The 16237-nt window shown below is 39.0% G+C and overlaps 2 protein-coding genes across 6 annotated transcripts in view; one reads left to right on the top strand and one right to left on the bottom strand.

The window, feature by feature from the left end:
- The window catches only part of NMT2 (N-myristoyltransferase 2), a 60437-nt gene that overhangs the window by 10112 nt on the left and 34088 nt on the right, over positions 1 to 16237 (bottom strand). For 4 of the 5 annotated variants that reach the window (XM_065586928.1, XM_065586925.1, XM_065586926.1 and 1 more), the window contains exons 4-10: positions 12465 to 12583; positions 12279 to 12370; positions 12067 to 12183; positions 11084 to 11254; positions 9848 to 9956; positions 6896 to 7066; positions 6250 to 6417 (exon numbers count right to left, since the gene is read on the bottom strand). In XM_065586928.1, the coding sequence (XP_065443000.1) occupies positions 6250 to 6417; positions 6896 to 7066; positions 9848 to 9956; positions 11084 to 11254; positions 12067 to 12183; positions 12279 to 12370; positions 12465 to 12583 (947 nt within the window). The remainder of the gene's footprint in view (positions 1 to 6249; positions 6418 to 6895; positions 7067 to 9847; positions 9957 to 11083; positions 11255 to 12066; positions 12184 to 12278; positions 12371 to 12464; positions 12584 to 16237) is intronic. The other variant, XM_065586924.1, reaches the window with a different exon arrangement.
- RPP38 (ribonuclease P/MRP subunit p38) overlaps positions 1 to 16237 on the top strand; it is a 43747-nt gene that overhangs the window by 21255 nt on the left and 6255 nt on the right. The gene's annotated exons all lie outside the window — the stretch shown is intronic.

The following is a 16237-nucleotide window of genomic DNA, read 5'->3' as shown; positions in this document are numbered from 1 at the left end:
GAGGGACCTAGACAAATTAGAGGATTGGGCCAAAAAAAACCTGATGAGGTTCAACAAGGACAAGTGCAGAGTCCTGCACTTAGGACGGAAGAATCCTATGCACTGCTACAGACTAGGGACTGAATGGCTAGGTAGCAGTTCTGCAGAAAAGGGCCTAGGGGTCACAGTGGACGAGAAGCTGGATATGAGTCAACAGTGTGCTCTTGTTGCCAAGAAGGCTAACGGCATTTTGGGCTGTATAAGTAGGGGCATTGCCAGCAGATGGAGGAACGTGATTGTTCCCCTTTATTCGACATTGGTGAGGCCTCATCTGGAGTACTGTGTCCAGTTTTGGGCCCCACACTACAAGAAGGATGTGGAAAAATTGGAAAGAGTCCAGCGGAGGGCAACAAAAATTATTAGGGGTCTGGAGCACATGACTTATGAGGAGAGGCTGAGGGAACTGGGATTGTTTAGTCTCCAGAAGAGAAGAATGAGGGGGGATTTGATAGCTGCTTTCAACTACCTGAAAGGGGGTTCCAAAGAGGATGGAGCTCGGCTGTTCTCAGTGGTGGCAGATGACAGAACAAGGAGCAATGGTCTCAAGTTGCAGTGGCGGAGGTCTAGGTTGGATTTTAGGAAACACTATTTCACTAGGAGGGTAGTGAAGCACTGGAATGCGTTACCTAGGGAGGTGGTGGAATCTCCTTCCTTGGAGGTTTTTAAGGCCCGGCTTGACAAAGCCCTGGCTGGGATGATTTAGTTGGGAATTGGTCCTGCTTTGAGCAGGGGATTGGACTAGATGACCTCCTGAGGTCCCTTCCAACCCTGATATTCTATGATTCTATGATACAGAAGTCTCTTTATCATCAAGTTGCCACAGAAACTGAGTAGTCTTAAATTTCTACTATAAACTGGCCTTTACACATTCCCATCCACCCGATTCCCTTCGGGTCTTTGTTAAACTGACTCATTATTATTATTTATTATTTGTATTATTGTAGTGCCTAGGAGTCCTAGTCTTTAATTAGGCTCGGATATTGCAATTTGTCATACACTTGCTGCACTTTTGTCGTGCTCCATTGAATTAACTGGGGCTCTCCTCTGTGTGAGTGCAGCACACCACTAGGTACAACTGTAATACAAATTATTAGTACCAGCAACAATGTTCAGCTGTTTGAGACTGGAAAAAAAACCTTTCCCCCTTATAAAGAAAAAGTGATTAAAAAACAAACAAACACATTAATGCTGGAATAGCAGGAAGCATAAGCTGATATTTGGCATGCAAACAGACTTCTGCCATAGTAAGTGCCTTTAAATATTTTGGTGAAAATATTTTTGTTCTGACCAAGTTATTGCCCCTTTAAAAAAAAAAAATCACACACCATATATGCCCAGTAAATATTGCACAGATTTCTCACTATGTTATGCTACTAAAGAAGTTCTTGCCATGCATTCATGTGTCTAAGTTAGATGTGCTGTGAAAAAATGTACAGAAAGTACACACAAAAAGAGACAAGGCCTCTGCATCTGGGAAAGTAAAAGCTGAACTACTCCAAAATTAGCAGTAGAGCCTTTCTCCTACAGAAATTCCAACAGAACTAAGTGAAAAGAACATTAAAGCTGCACAGTTAAGCACTCAAAGTCAGGAAATGACCAAGTTAAATCTGTCTGTACATACAATCTTAACTCTACAGCCTACACTGCAATCTAATTATCACATAATTTCACAAGATATAGAATTTTCTTGATAATTTTAGATACACACATGTAGCAACTTGTAATTCTTCATTCTTTAATATGTATAGCATTTTTATTAGAATTATGTATAGTCCAGTATATTTTGGTTGATTTAAGCCACTGACTTTAATAGAAGCTGAAAAGTGCTCTGTACCTCTGAAGAAGTCTGGCCACTTATTTAAGGTGCCTAAACGTAGATTTAGGTATTTAACTTTACACATCCAAGTTTGAAACTCCTGGTCTACATGAATATATGTGTTTAGAACAATTCATATTAAAACCACTGTTAAATGAACACAGAACTTACAACTCTGAAAGTCTCATGCAGTTTAATAAAGAGCTGCACTTTCTGTACACAAATTACTGCCAAGAGGACAGCTTCCTGTTTTCCTCTTTTATTTAAGAGTGATTTCTGTTTGTAATTAGCTTGTGATTAGGTGATATTTTACATTCCCTCTCTCCACCTTCATCTAAAACATCGAGGACCAGCTTTTTAAAGGTATTTAGGTGCCTAAAGATGCAGATAGACACCTAGTGGGATTTTCAAAATTGCCCAGGCATCAAACTCAATGGGATCTAGACACCTAGATGCTTTTGAAAGTCATATTAGGCACCTATCTGAATCCTCAGGTACCTAAATACTTTCTGAAAATCTGACCCTGAACCTCCAGTAGTGTGCTGGCCCCTGAACACCATGCTGGGATGTACAGTATTTACTTGGATCATAAACACTACTTCCCGCATCTGATGGGTATCTCCCATTCAAGTTCCAACCCAGCCCAATCCTGTTTAGTTTAAGAAATCCATCAGGACCACGCTCAAGGTACAATACCTCATATGATTAAAAAATATTAGAATGATCATGATACATAGTTAGTCCTTCTGTTACCATTAACATGTCTTTGTGAGTTGTTTCTGATTTATATACACAAAGTAAAATATTAAGTAACTACATACTGCTGGAGACCTCAGTCTTAGCTTCAAGTAAATAAAGGTACTACGCTTGCATATAAATCTAAATAACATCCTATTTTAACAAGGTACTAAGTGTTTTTCTGAATGAGTATAATTTACAAAAGTAAAGCAAGTTAACACACTGTTCATTAAATGTGCCACTGGATTCTCAGCAGAAAGAAATATTTGCATGTTTCAAGGAAGTTTATCATCAGTCTCTACAAATGAACAGATATAACTTAGAGAATTTTTACACTTCAAGGTCCCAGAAACAAAGGCAATGTTTTCATCTTGAGGCCAAAAGACCAAAAACATCAAGACACCTGATCACAGCCTTGGATAGACCAAGAGACTACCTACACTTGACCAGAGCTCGGAGAGCGCTCAATACTTATCTACAGCTTTTTTCCCCTTTCTTTTGCTGTCAGCAGTTTGAACACGGCACTAATTAAAACCAGACCATCTGTTGTTTGAAAAAGTATACATATACGTTCTTGTTAAATTTCCATTTCACCTTAGTCAACCTTATTTTGTTATAATCTCAAAACTTCATGCATGGAGGAAAGGCAAAAATACTACACATTGGTTTCAATTCACAGGGCTGATTTGTACTCTATATTACTTCTGAATTGTTCATCTTTTTAAAAATGAAAGTAAATATGTGAGGTATTGATTCTGTAGATATATAAGCACCATGTACTCCTACATTAAATCACTTACAAACATTTTACAAGGGTAATGCACGGTGTCTACTATTTTTAGTGCTAGATGGCATTGCACCCATGAGAATACTTTAAATTTACTTCTGAACCCTTCATTTGTAGTGGCTTCCCCTCCATTTGCCCAAACTGCATCATTAATGTTGTTCTCTCTGTGTGAGAAAGTGTGTTTACAACTTAGAATTTGAAAATACATAATTTAAAACACTTCACATCTTTTCTTTGCTTCCATATACAATACCACTTTTGTAGCTTTAAAAAGGCAAAAACAGTTAATTACTAGCTGTAATTTCAACTAATTCCCAACACAAAATAAACCCTTCCATTTTACTAAACAAATCCAAACTAATTTATTTCTGCAAACCTTGATAAGTTGTCCAAGCCCATCAATGAGTCACCATTTTAATTATACTGTACATTCTTCTAACATTGAATATCCAGTACTTACTGTTAATTTGGATACTAAGGGCCAGATTTTCACCAGTATGCTCCAGATCAGTGGTGGGCAACCTGCTGCCCGCTCGCAGCCCGTCAGGGTAATCCGCTGATGGGCCGCCAGACAGTTTGTTTACATTTGCACAGCCGCCCGCAGCTCCCAGTGGCCGCAGTTCACCGTTCCCGGACAATGGGACATTCCCGGGCTGCAGGGAGGTGCTGGCTGCCGCTTCCCACAGCTCCCATTGGCCGGGAATGGCAAACCGTGGCCACTGGGAGCTGCGGGCGGCTGTGCAAATGTAAACAGTCTGGCAGCCCTCCAGCAGATTACCCTGACGGGCCGCGTGCGGCCTGTGGGCCGCAGGTTGCCTACCACTGCTCCAGATGCTCTGCATAGCTCTAGCAACACTCAAACTGTGGATTTCAGTTATCACATTACAAAACAGGGTAATAAACCACTTGCTTTGAACTTACTGGCAACAGAACATTGTTCAAAATTAGGGCTGTCAAGCAATTAAAAAATGAATCGTGATTAATCGCGTGATTAAAAAAGTTAATCGTGCGATTAATCGCACTGCTAAATAATAATAGAATACCACTTATTTAAATATTTTGGATGTTTCCCACATTTTCTAATATATTGATTTCAATTACAAACACAGAATGCAAAGTGTACAATGCTCAGTTTTATATTTTTTTTATTTCAAATATTTGCACTGTGAAAAAACAAAAGAAATAGTATTTTTCAATTCACCTGATACAAGTACTGTAGTGCAATCTCTTTATCATGAAAGTTGAACTTACAAATGTAGAATTATGTACCATAAAACCCCTGCATTCAAAAATAAAACAATGTAAAACTTTAGAGCCTATAAGTCCAATGAGTTCTACTTCTTGTTCAGCCAAAAGCTCAGACAAGCAAGTTTGTTTACATTTGCAGGAGATAATGCTGCCCGCTTCTTGTTACAATGTCACTTGTTAAAATGTCACCTTGTTACAATGTCACCTGAAAGTGAGAACAGGCGTTCAAATGACACTGTTGTAGTTGGCGTTGCAAGATATTTACATGCCAGATGCGCTAAAGATTCATATGTGCCTTGATGCTTCAACCACCATTCCAGAAGACATGCGTCCATGCTGATGACGGGTTCTGTTCAATAACAATCCAAAGCAGTGCGGACCGACGCATGTTCATTTTCATCATCTGAGTCAGCTGCCAGCAGCAGAAGATTGATTTTATTTTTTGGTGGTATGGGTTCTGTAGTTTCCACATCAGAGTGTTGTTCTTTTAAGACTTCTGAAAGCATGCTCCACACCTCATCCCTCTCAGATTTTGGAAGGCACTTCTGATTCTTAAATCTTGGGTCGAGTGCTGTAGCTATTTTTAGAAATCTCACATTGCTATCTTCTTTGCATTTTGTCAAATTTGCAGTGAAAGTGTTGTTAAAATGAACAACATGTGCTGGGTCATCATCCGAGACTGCTATAACATGAAATATATGGCAGAGTGCAGGTAAAACAGAGCAGGAGACATACAATTCTCCCCCAAGGAGTTCAGTCAGAAATGTAATTAACGCATTATTTTTTTAACCAGCACCATCTACTTGGAAGCATGTCCTCTGAATCAATGGCCGAAGCATGAAGAGGGCAGATGAATCTTTAGCACATCTGAAACATAAATATCTTGCGACACCAGCTACAACAGTGCCATGAGAACGCCTGTTCTCGCTTTCAGGTGACATTGTAATTAAGAAATGGGCAGCATTATGTCCTGTAAACAAACTTCTTTCTCTTAGTGATTGGCTGAACAAGAAGTAGGCCTGAGTGGACTTGTAGGCTCTAAAGTTTTACATTGTTTTGTTTTTGAGTGCAGTCATGTAACAAAAAAACTACATTTGTAAGTAGCACTTTCATGATAAAGAGATTGCATTACGGTACTTCTATGAGGTGAACTGAAAAAAAAATACTATTTCTTTTTGTTTATCATTTTTACAGTGCAAATATTTGTAATAAAAATAATATAAAGTGAGCACTGTACACTTTGTATTCTGCGTTATAACTGAAATCAATATATTTGAAAATGTAGAAGAGCATCAAAAATATTTAATAAATTTAAATTGGTATTCTATTGTTTAGCAGTGTGATTAATTGCAATTAATTTTTTTGAGTTAATCGCGTGAGTTAACTGCAATTAATCAACAGCACTATTCAAAATATATTTTGTAAAAATAGTGCAGGTTTATGGGAATTTTTTCCTTTTTCTCTAGTGCTGTTCAAAGTGAAGAGAAAAGCTAGTATAGCTTTTTTTAAGTTCTGCAATTAAAAATCCCTTTTTAAAGTAAAATAAATGGAATGTTACACATTTTTTTTTAAATTACCCTACTTTTCTGAGAAAAGTAGACAGGGAAAGTAAGTTACTTACCAATTTAGCTATAATGAGTGCATCATTCATTAAATCCAAGAGAGGAGTCTCTGTATGAATATTGTAGAAGGAATAGGCAGCTTTGAGGCTTTTATGAACAGGGTGGTGCATAACTGTTGAAGGTAACGTGTAGAAACTCAGGAAATCGGTTAAAATATCATTTGAACTCTGGGGAAGAAAAAAGTCATTGAAGGAAGAATCAACTTGTAATTAATTAGCTACAGTTTTAGCCCTCACCCTGCGCAGCAGATATTTTGGGAAATTACAAATACTAGCTGCCAGAAGCCTACCCTTCAGGTGGCATGGCTTTCAGCACTGGTCTCTACCGCGCATTCATCACAACTTCAAAAATTCTCTTGGTTAAAATCAGACGCACAGAATTGGTGCCCTCAGAACATCTTAATTTCATAATGAACAAAACGGAGAAACTATATCAAGCTCCACAAATGCTACAATGCAAGGTTAAGTATAGATCATGGCTCTGAATACACTAGAAAGTCCTCTTGTTTCTCATGGTAGTTATCTTGATGCCATCAAAACCCTAATGTCAATATAGCCTCACATTAAATTACCTGTGTAAAATTACTGGGGAGGCAAGGGTGGAATTTACATATACCTCATTTACATTGTTAACCCATGTTTTTACCTCAACTACAAAGGTGTCAATAATATGATCCTGAGGCAGGAACCAGTGGGCTACCTCTTCTTCATCCATTACAGGAGCAAGATTAAATTGCTTCAAGTAACTGTTGATCAGTTCTTGCACTGCTTTAATGTCTTTTTGTTCCATTGGTCTCAAACCTGAAGTCTTTGTGGCCTTGTTATAATAAAAAGAAAAAAAAATAAGATGTTGAAAGGAGGAATTTATTTACAAAATATGTGAAAGTAGGTTACAGAGTGCACTCCATTTGCTATAGAATATTCATTATTAGCCTACTTTACTCTAGCATTATAATTCATTATGCCAATTTACAAACTGCTTTCAATCAATATTCCCTACCTTCTAATTACTGAGACAGTCTAGGGCATGTCAATCTTTACATACCATTACTAGTACTACTTCATTTCTCCAGGGAAACAGACACCGTTGACTGTAGCGTAAACTACAAACATAGTGTGTTCCTTTTTTAGTTTGATCATTACTTCTTTTCTTCTAAATTATTTAGGGTCCAGAAAAAACCCTGATTATCAGTAACTGACCAGAAGACAAAAATATGTTGGATACCAAGTAAAAATTACTTTCTCTTGTGTGTTTATATTTGGTCAGCAAACATTTAACATGAAAATTTCCAAATACTTTTACCCCTCCAAACTAGCTTCTTGGCTAAATTTTCTATGCAGACATAACCATTTTTCTACTCATGAGAAACCCCTCCTCATATAAATTAAGGCCATCCTGGAATTACTAATCTACAATATATTTTAGAAAATAAGATATTTTACAGAGAGACTTTATACAATGGAAAAAAAATATTTCTAATACATTGTAATTAACATTTAGATGTGTGGCAAGCGACTGAATCTTATTTTCTCCAACACATTTTTGTTAATTATCCAGCATATTTCTTCATTAAACAAAGGTTCATTCTCTTTCAGAGCATATCTGCTTCATCATTCAATGAAGTCATATAATGAATTTGTTTAACATGTTAGTCATTTTTCATGGTAACATGGCAAGGTCAAATACAGGGGGCCCCAATTTCCAGGCTGGCTCTTACAACTTTGCCCAATTCCAGCAAAGCAGTCAGAAAACTAGCTTAACGGATCCCTGAGGATGCCCCATATGGAAGATGGATCACTGAGTGGTGTAGAACTAGTGCAGCTGCCCATATAGGGAGTGTGCCTGCAGGGAAGGAAGCCTGGCTGGGGCATCCTTAAGTCCCAGAAATCCTCAGCTGCTAAAATAACCTGAGGCAGTTTGGACATGCTGGGGAACAGTCCAGCACACAGCCAACTACAGGACTAGGGAACAATTTGTGGCTTAAAGCCACTTGCCTCCTGCCCCACCATCAAGCTGCTCTGAATGTATCCCAGCTCAAGTGGCAGTTCTAGCCCAGGATTTTGATCTCCTGGCAGAAGAAGGTATGAAAACAAATGTCTGAAACAACAACAGATTGGCAAGGTGTGTTCCTTTTGGTATACTTTTTCCTCACTTTCAGTTTGTCTTAAAAGAAGTAACTATATACTTGGAAAGTGAAAAATACCCAAGAAGCTTTGTTTAAAGTAACATTTTGTTAATATAATCACAATATTCTTATATGATTTCAAACAGATCTTCAGAGTAGACAGTAAAAAATATCAAGAGTTGTGTTGCTAACTATGCTGAGATCCACTAATTAGATTAAAGCTAGTGCTAGGCCTATCTGAGCTGCAATCACATGTCCAATTACAGCACAGACATACCTTTAGGTACAAGGATCTCTTGACTTTCTGAGAGACATAGGCTGCTAAGTGCTTCTGTCACTTTTGAAAATGGCACTTAGGTGCTTTGGAAATTTTACTCAGAAGTTATTGTCTGTGTACAGTGCTGCATACATGTCCTAATCTCTTCCTAGGTGTGTTTCTAGGGCTTATTTCCCCCCTCCCCATACTTTATTTTTCTTCTATTGTAGTCTGTAACTTATGAATTAGAAAGATTGGTTAGAATAAGAGTTGTATATTTTCTAATAAACCCCATTCATTTATGAACCTTGTCTATATGAGAAGAATAGAAATGCCACCAAACCCTATATCTGAATTATCTACTAGATTTTTAGCATCTAAAAATTATTTCAAATTTGACTAAAGTTAGACTTAGTTCTTTGGGCTTAAAAACTAAATTAATTTAGTTATTCATTTTTAGGCTCTGCCAACTTCTGCACTGCACACAGTGAGAGCGCATGTGTGCGCAGCATGGGAAGTGGGTCACACTGATAGCATTACGTACTGAGACACAAACAATGGACTGAGCTGTGCAGGGGAGCATCTAGTATAGTGTTGACGCTATAAAAGTAATGAGCATCTGTGACATCAGACCAAACAATGATGGCAGACATGGCTGTCCAAAGGCAGGTAAGTCATTATGGAAAAACTTGGAGGGGGCAGGCAGGAAGATTTTTATCCAAAGAAAAGACATGCACAGTACATAGCATTTCCTGAACTACAATTTGCTGAAACAGTTCGCTGTGTGGAGAAAACATTCTCTGGCAAATTGGGTTAAAATGCTTCTCAGCATTGCCTTATCAACATTTTAGGATGCTTTCTTTGTAAGAAATTCAGGTAATAAACTGTGAATTTCCTACTCCATTAAAAATGATATATTAATTGGATGAACAATTAATGGTATACAGTTGTAAAAAGTGTGTGTCTTCAGTTTGTGGTTGAATGGGATTGAGTTGAAGTTTACTTGGGGAGTTTTGTGAGTTTTTTAAGGTCTCTGGTATTTCTAAATAAACTCATCTACACTCTTGTAATCTCCTTCCCAACCAACAAATATGTTTTTACATGGTGTAAATGCTTTCCTTCCAAAATGAAAAGCTTGCCTTGTAGGAGACAGATGGAAGGGTATTTTGGGCCTCACAATAACTGTGAGGGTTCTCTAGGCAGATACATTGCTTACATCGGGAAGTCTGTAGAGCTTCATTGTTCTTTGTAAAGTCATATTTCTACTCAAATGTGAAAATTTCACCTCTACCAATTTTCTGGGGTTCAGTGATCGATGCCAGTACCTGGAAATACAATTTAAAATACATGTTAATATAAATTACTAATTTTAATAATATATGTTTTATATATATTTCATCCAATCCCTGCCTCCCAAAATTAAACAATTGCATCTAAGGAGCAATCCTATATCTATGGGGGGCTTGAGCAGTAGCTAAACAGCCCAATAAAGTGTCGACACTACACCTTTTAAACTTGTGAATGACCATGGTATGGTTGACTATCATTGTTTGTACCCACACACATTTTTAATATTGAGATTAGTAATCAGGGCAACTTCACTCTTGTCATAGCCTTGGTTGTCTTCACAACACTCATTTTGCTGTACAGACAAGACCCTCTGCTTGTCTGTGTAAACAGTTTTTTTGGGAGGGCCTTCTCCTGCCAGCTGTCTCTGTGATAGAACACCTTTGAATACCCAGCATCAAAGGAGGGAAAATTATGGTGAGGGATAGCAAAACCTATACCTACTCTTCCCCCCAAAAAAGACTCATGGTATTTCTGATGTCCATAAACTGCAAACAAGATTTCAGCTTTTAAAATTTATCCAAAGAACTGCACAGAGCTTGGTTATCTATCAGAAGGATTAAGGGCTGAGCCAACTCTACAGTGATTTGAACTTGTGGCAGCATAAGCAATATTGAATCCACTCCATGCAAACAAAGTTATACTGAACTTCAGACAAAACTTTTCTGACAGTACAGTTCTTACATCATTGTGAGATGCACAACAAACCTCCCTTTTTCCAGAGAGGAGACCCTACAGGAAGATGTTTAAAAAGTAGTACCATATTATTCCCAGAAACTCTGTTCACCCCACCAGTCAAGAAATAGGTCACTTGAAAAATGTGTGTACCAAAGTATACAACCTTGTCACTGCTAGCACAGTTTCTATCACAGTGCAGGCAGTGCCCCAAACAGAACTAGATTTTACTCCAAGAAATGTCTTTGTCCAAGGCATCACAAAGAAGTTGGCCATGTCCTCTGCATTAGAATCAAGTCCATAATGTTTACTAGAAGTTTACAGCAGAAAAATGAACATTTTTATTAGCTAGTTTGTGAAAATGACAAGGAATCCTCTTTAAAATGATCATTCTTGGGAGCAATGTTACTATGACCACCATCTAGGTTACCTGCATGTGGCCACAGGCTTGGGGAGTACCACTCCTGCAGTGTAAACTGCCTGAAAAATCCCTTCCAGGTTTACTCTTCTGGTTATTTCCCGAATCAGTACAGGTGCTACTCGTTTAGATCTCAATTTCTTGTGGACACAAAGAAAATTGATTTCTACCATTTTCTTCACACTAAAAGCAATTTAAATAACAAAATAGTTATAAAACTCACTAAAACATAGTATAGTCTTATTTATATAGTTTTATTTTCCATGTTGATAGTAAATTTCAGGTTATACAAGGTAGCTTCTCAAAAACATAAATAATGCTCATTTTAAAGTCTTTAACAGAAGGACTCAATTATGTAACAAAGGACTCTGATAAATCATTGAGATTTCTTATCCAATGTTGGTATATGCTCTTTGTATTTTACATACTTCTAAGCATACAGATCCAAATTTTTAACCTGGCTGCTTTAAGTTGCATCCTCAAAGTAAACAACAAATGTTAATATTTTGTAACTGCATCTGGTAGGATGCCTAGGTTAGAGAATTTACCTGTAATACTCTTTAGATCTGTACCATGACCTGAATTGTGGCCCGGATTTAGGGCCTGGAAAGCAATCAAAGCAGGAGGAAAGAGATATCAAAAGGCTCCACAGCTCATATTCACAAGTTAATTATTCCAGTGCTCCAACCCTACGGAGAGAGCCCTGGTAAGTCTAACTGACTGAACATACACTTTACACTTTCCAATAGGCCAGAAAACATCAAGCAGCTCTTCACACCTTCTATCAATAGAACGTTTCTGAGGTGGATATTTGTTTGCCATTAGTTTTAATTGGAAACTTCCAAAAGCCTTGTGAAAAATTTCAGACCTGTGTAAGGTTTCTTCTCCCTCTACGGTCAATGAGGCCTAGCACTCAGCTCTTCAATCAGACAATCCCCATCATGAAAGACAATTCAAGATGTAGCATTTGTTTTTATTTATATATTTATATTTACCTGTCATAAATCCGAATGTGTGCAGGGATGGCGCTTATGAACCCTACCAATTTTTTGTTTGACGATACTCTAACTCCACAGTGCCATTGGGGTAGCCAGCCTGGAGGACGTAGTGCCCTAGAATCAGTGGCAGAAACCATTACAAATTAGTGTCCAAAAGAATGTGATCAAAACACCCTTCTTTGCAATCCAACACAGAAATTGCTACTCACCACATAAGAAACTCAGGTGAGTAGTCAAACCTAAACATGTTATCATCATCTTCTACGTAATTCTCATTTAATAATGTGTACAGTTCCTTTAGCTGAAAACACACATCAAAAAAGGAAGAATTTTATCTCACACATCAGCCAGAATGTTTCATCAAAGACTATGTGTGTACGCACGATTTTACTTACAACTTCAGCATTGCTCAGGTCCAAAGTGTCCCACATAAAACCCTGTGGCAAAGAGTATGGTTCTAGGCGGACATTGTCCTTATCTGGTTCAATTGCACCATGAGAAGTTATAACTTCATCTGTTATAGAAAAGGAGGGAAAAAATTACATTACCAGCTAATTTGAAAATTAATAAGTTTTGAAGTCACTTTACACAAGGTGTAATGTAAAATTATGAAATCAGAATCTGAAGCCTTTTAAAAATGTTAAAAATAAGCTTTTGTTTGCTTACATTATTTCTCTGTTTTACAACTCACTCAAGTCAGCTAATACTTCAGCAGAGCTATTGTACAGAGGCTCAGAGCTATTCTACCGCAGTTTATATCTTAACATTTCATAACAGAGCACAATTAAATAGCAAATTATCAGCATGTATGTATCACTTAGTCAACTACTGAAAGCTATATCTGGGGAGGAATTCTGCAGTGAGATTCACAAGCTATGGTGCTGATCTGCAAACATTGACTTATATGAACTCAATGGCACTACTCACATGCATCAGTGTTTGCAGGATCATGGCATTTTATAGAATGGCTGCTGGTGAAATGAAAAAACTTTCATTTGTAAATTTAAAATTAAAATTGTGGTTACACTTATAGTTCTGGACTCGCTACTGGGTAATCTGTCTTTCTCCACAACTTCAGAAGCAGGTAGACTGAAGATATTTTTTAAAATATAACAGGAGCCACTCTTCCTCTGTTGGATGGCTATTACACATCAGCCAACCAGCCCCAGAAGAGGCTTCCAAAGCTGAACAACATTAGGAAATATATTATAACATGTTAATCATGCTTGTACAAATTATTGATAGGGTGTCAGACTATTGCAATCTTAGTTCTCATTAGTACACCTGAATGACCAGTAGGGTGCACTACGCAGCTTCTTTTGCAGAAAGAGCTTCTGTCAGGAGATTGCCCAATAGTGGTAAGGCCAGAATCACCAGCAGCTCCATGAAGACTCTGGGTACAAAAAACCCTCCAGATACCATTGCTACAAAATGATAGTCTTGATCCGCTATGGTATACTACCTATAGGACTGCTGCTAGCAGTCTCGTCTTCGTACAAGGAGGGAAAACTTTCAAGTTTATGAACACAAAGATTCCTGCAACTATTTCTTGAAGCAGAAAGACTAATGCTTCCATTTGAAGTCATAATCTTCAACACATTGAAAAAAGAGCTTCCTTCCCCAGCCCACACACTCAACACCTCAGGAGGAAGCTGAAAAATGTTAAGGTGTAGGCCATTTCCACTTCTCACAAATAGGAAGTAGAAGTGATTCAGCCAGGCTGCTTAACAGAATATTCAAAGACCACTCAAATTCTACAAACCCTATTTCTATTAAGCAGCCCTTTAGAAACACTTCTAGATCCTATTTGTTGGTAGTTGCCCAGACATTTTTTTCCTCATCCTCCTAGACTGGCAAGTGATAGGACCTGCAAGCTCTCATCTCTGAGCTGGTGCTGAAGGATGTTCAAGGTATGACCTCACTGACTGCTGCCTAGCAAAATACATTCCAGTGCCGCATGTAGAGTGAAAGGACTACTAGTTTGAGGTGTTCTGAAAAGATGGCTAAAATTCCAAAAGCTGGATTTAGAGTCCCTCAGGGAATAATGTTGTGACATTATTTTGTTAAATTCTCAAGAATGCTGGAGAGCTTTACACAGAACGCTACTTGGAGCCATCAAACAGTACTTTGGAGATGAAGTCTATGGACTCGTCTACACTACAAAATTAAGTTGACCAAAGGTTGGTTGACATAGAACCACCACAGTAATTATTGTAGTTTTTCATGTCCACACTAACTCCTTCTGTCAGCGGTACGCATCCTCACCATCAGCGCTTGTGCCGACTGAAGTGGGGCATTGTGGGGCCCTGACAGCTGGAGCCTCCCCACCACCATGGCTGACAGCTCAGAGTCCCACCACTGCCTCTTGGTGTCAGATGGAGAGGGGAGGGAGGAAGGAAGGAGAGCCCGATTCTGGCCCCCTCCCGGTGAGGGATTGGGGTAGGGGTGGGGGGTAAGGAGAGCCCAATCCTGGATACCTCCTGATGATGGATGGGGGCGGGAGGAGAGCCTGAGCTCAGCTGCCTCTTGGTGGGGGATTGGGGGAAAGGAGGAGGGGAGGAGAGCCCAGGCCCAGCTGCCTCCCAGTGAGGGATGGGGGTGGGGGAGAAGGCCTAGGCGGTGGCCAGGCTCAGGCTCTCCCGCCTCTCAATCCCTCACCGGGAGGCAGCAGCAGTAGTCCGGGCTGTCAGTCCCGTGTAGGGTTGACAGACAACAGGTGATATCAGTAATGCAGTGTCTACACAGACATTGCATCACCCTAACATTGACCTAAATGTGACACCTTTTGCAGAGGTGGAGTTATTAGGTCGATGTAGTGGGCGACTTACATCGGTGGGAGCACCATTATAGTGTAAACACCTACAGAGTGTTAGCTGCCTTATGTCAACCTAATTCTGTAGTGTAGACCAGGCCTATAACCAGCATCCTAAGCAAGCTATTGGGATAACTTAGAAAGTGCAGTGAATTTTGTATTGTCATATGGATAATCATAAATAAAAGAGTTCCTGGGTGTTTCTTCACCTTTCCTGATTCTCTCCTTAACTTCCTATTTTTGGAGTGCACAACTTGAGCAGACCATGAGAGCAGGTGTTTGGGCTGTGACTATTGGGGCCAAGAGTTTCAGAGGCCATTGGAGACTAATTCACAGCCTTATTTTCTTAACAGTAAAATTTTTGTTGCTCACAGAGTTAAGCACCAGAAAGGAGAGCTGAGCTTGAGGACGGGAAATAGTTTGTCAGCTTTGCTTTAGAGCAGTGTTTTTTGATGCTCTGCTAGTTAGATGTTTGTGACCACCATGAGTCCATGTGGAGTAGACTATTTTCTCCAGGGACTCAGATGTTATGATGCTTCATCCTGAGTGGACTTTTCTTAGTCTGAGGGCAAACAAATTCTTCAATCTCTATGACAGTGTGGACCAGGTCAATTTAACACATCTATCTTATTGGAGTTAAAATGTCTTCCTAAGCCATGTGATTCTGGGAGATTTTTCCCTTCATAAGGGATCAGGCACCCCGGTATGCCAGAAGTGGCACCACAGAGGAGTGGGACTCCCAAAGAATGGTGATGTGGCTTCTTGACATTTCTAGTTTCTGTTGGATTAATTTTTCCTGGGTGCAGCAGCACGGAGGAGAGAGGTGCTTGGTTCCTTCTCCAACTGCGAGGTGACTTCCCTGGATTGCAGTCTGTGATGAGTGATCCTAAAAACCTCTGTTTGGGACGGAAACTCATTCAGTGTAAGAAGGCTAGAAAATTCTGTTTAGTTTTATGAGGGAGATTTTATCCCAAAGAAGAATACTTCCATACATCCTTGAATTCGGAGGCCTTCGATCCTGACATGGTGCTAGATTAAAGATTCAAATATTTGAGTCCTTTTAGTCTTTCTACATTTTGGGTCAGTGCCTATGTGTTTCATACACCACCTAGTTCATTTCTGGGTGGTACTGTAATATAAGTGTGACACAGGGGGCCCACTGGTTTCACTACTCTGTGTCAGCAACTCTTATCAGGCTTGACATACTTCCTACACCTAACACACTGTTGTCATGATATATACCCAAAAGGTGGCCTGTAGTATATCACTGGAAAACGAACAATTCACTGATCATTAATATACTTGCATGATGTCTTTACAGCATGTGAACAAAGAGTTATAAACGTGGTAGAATTA

This window comes from Chrysemys picta, chromosome 2 (assembly GCF_011386835.1).
Source record: "Chrysemys picta bellii isolate R12L10 chromosome 2, ASM1138683v2, whole genome shotgun sequence".
NCBI lineage: Eukaryota > Metazoa > Chordata > Testudines > Emydidae > Chrysemys > Chrysemys picta.
The sequence above is the reverse complement of the archived record's forward strand: the minus strand, read 5'-3'. Positions and strand labels throughout refer to the sequence as shown.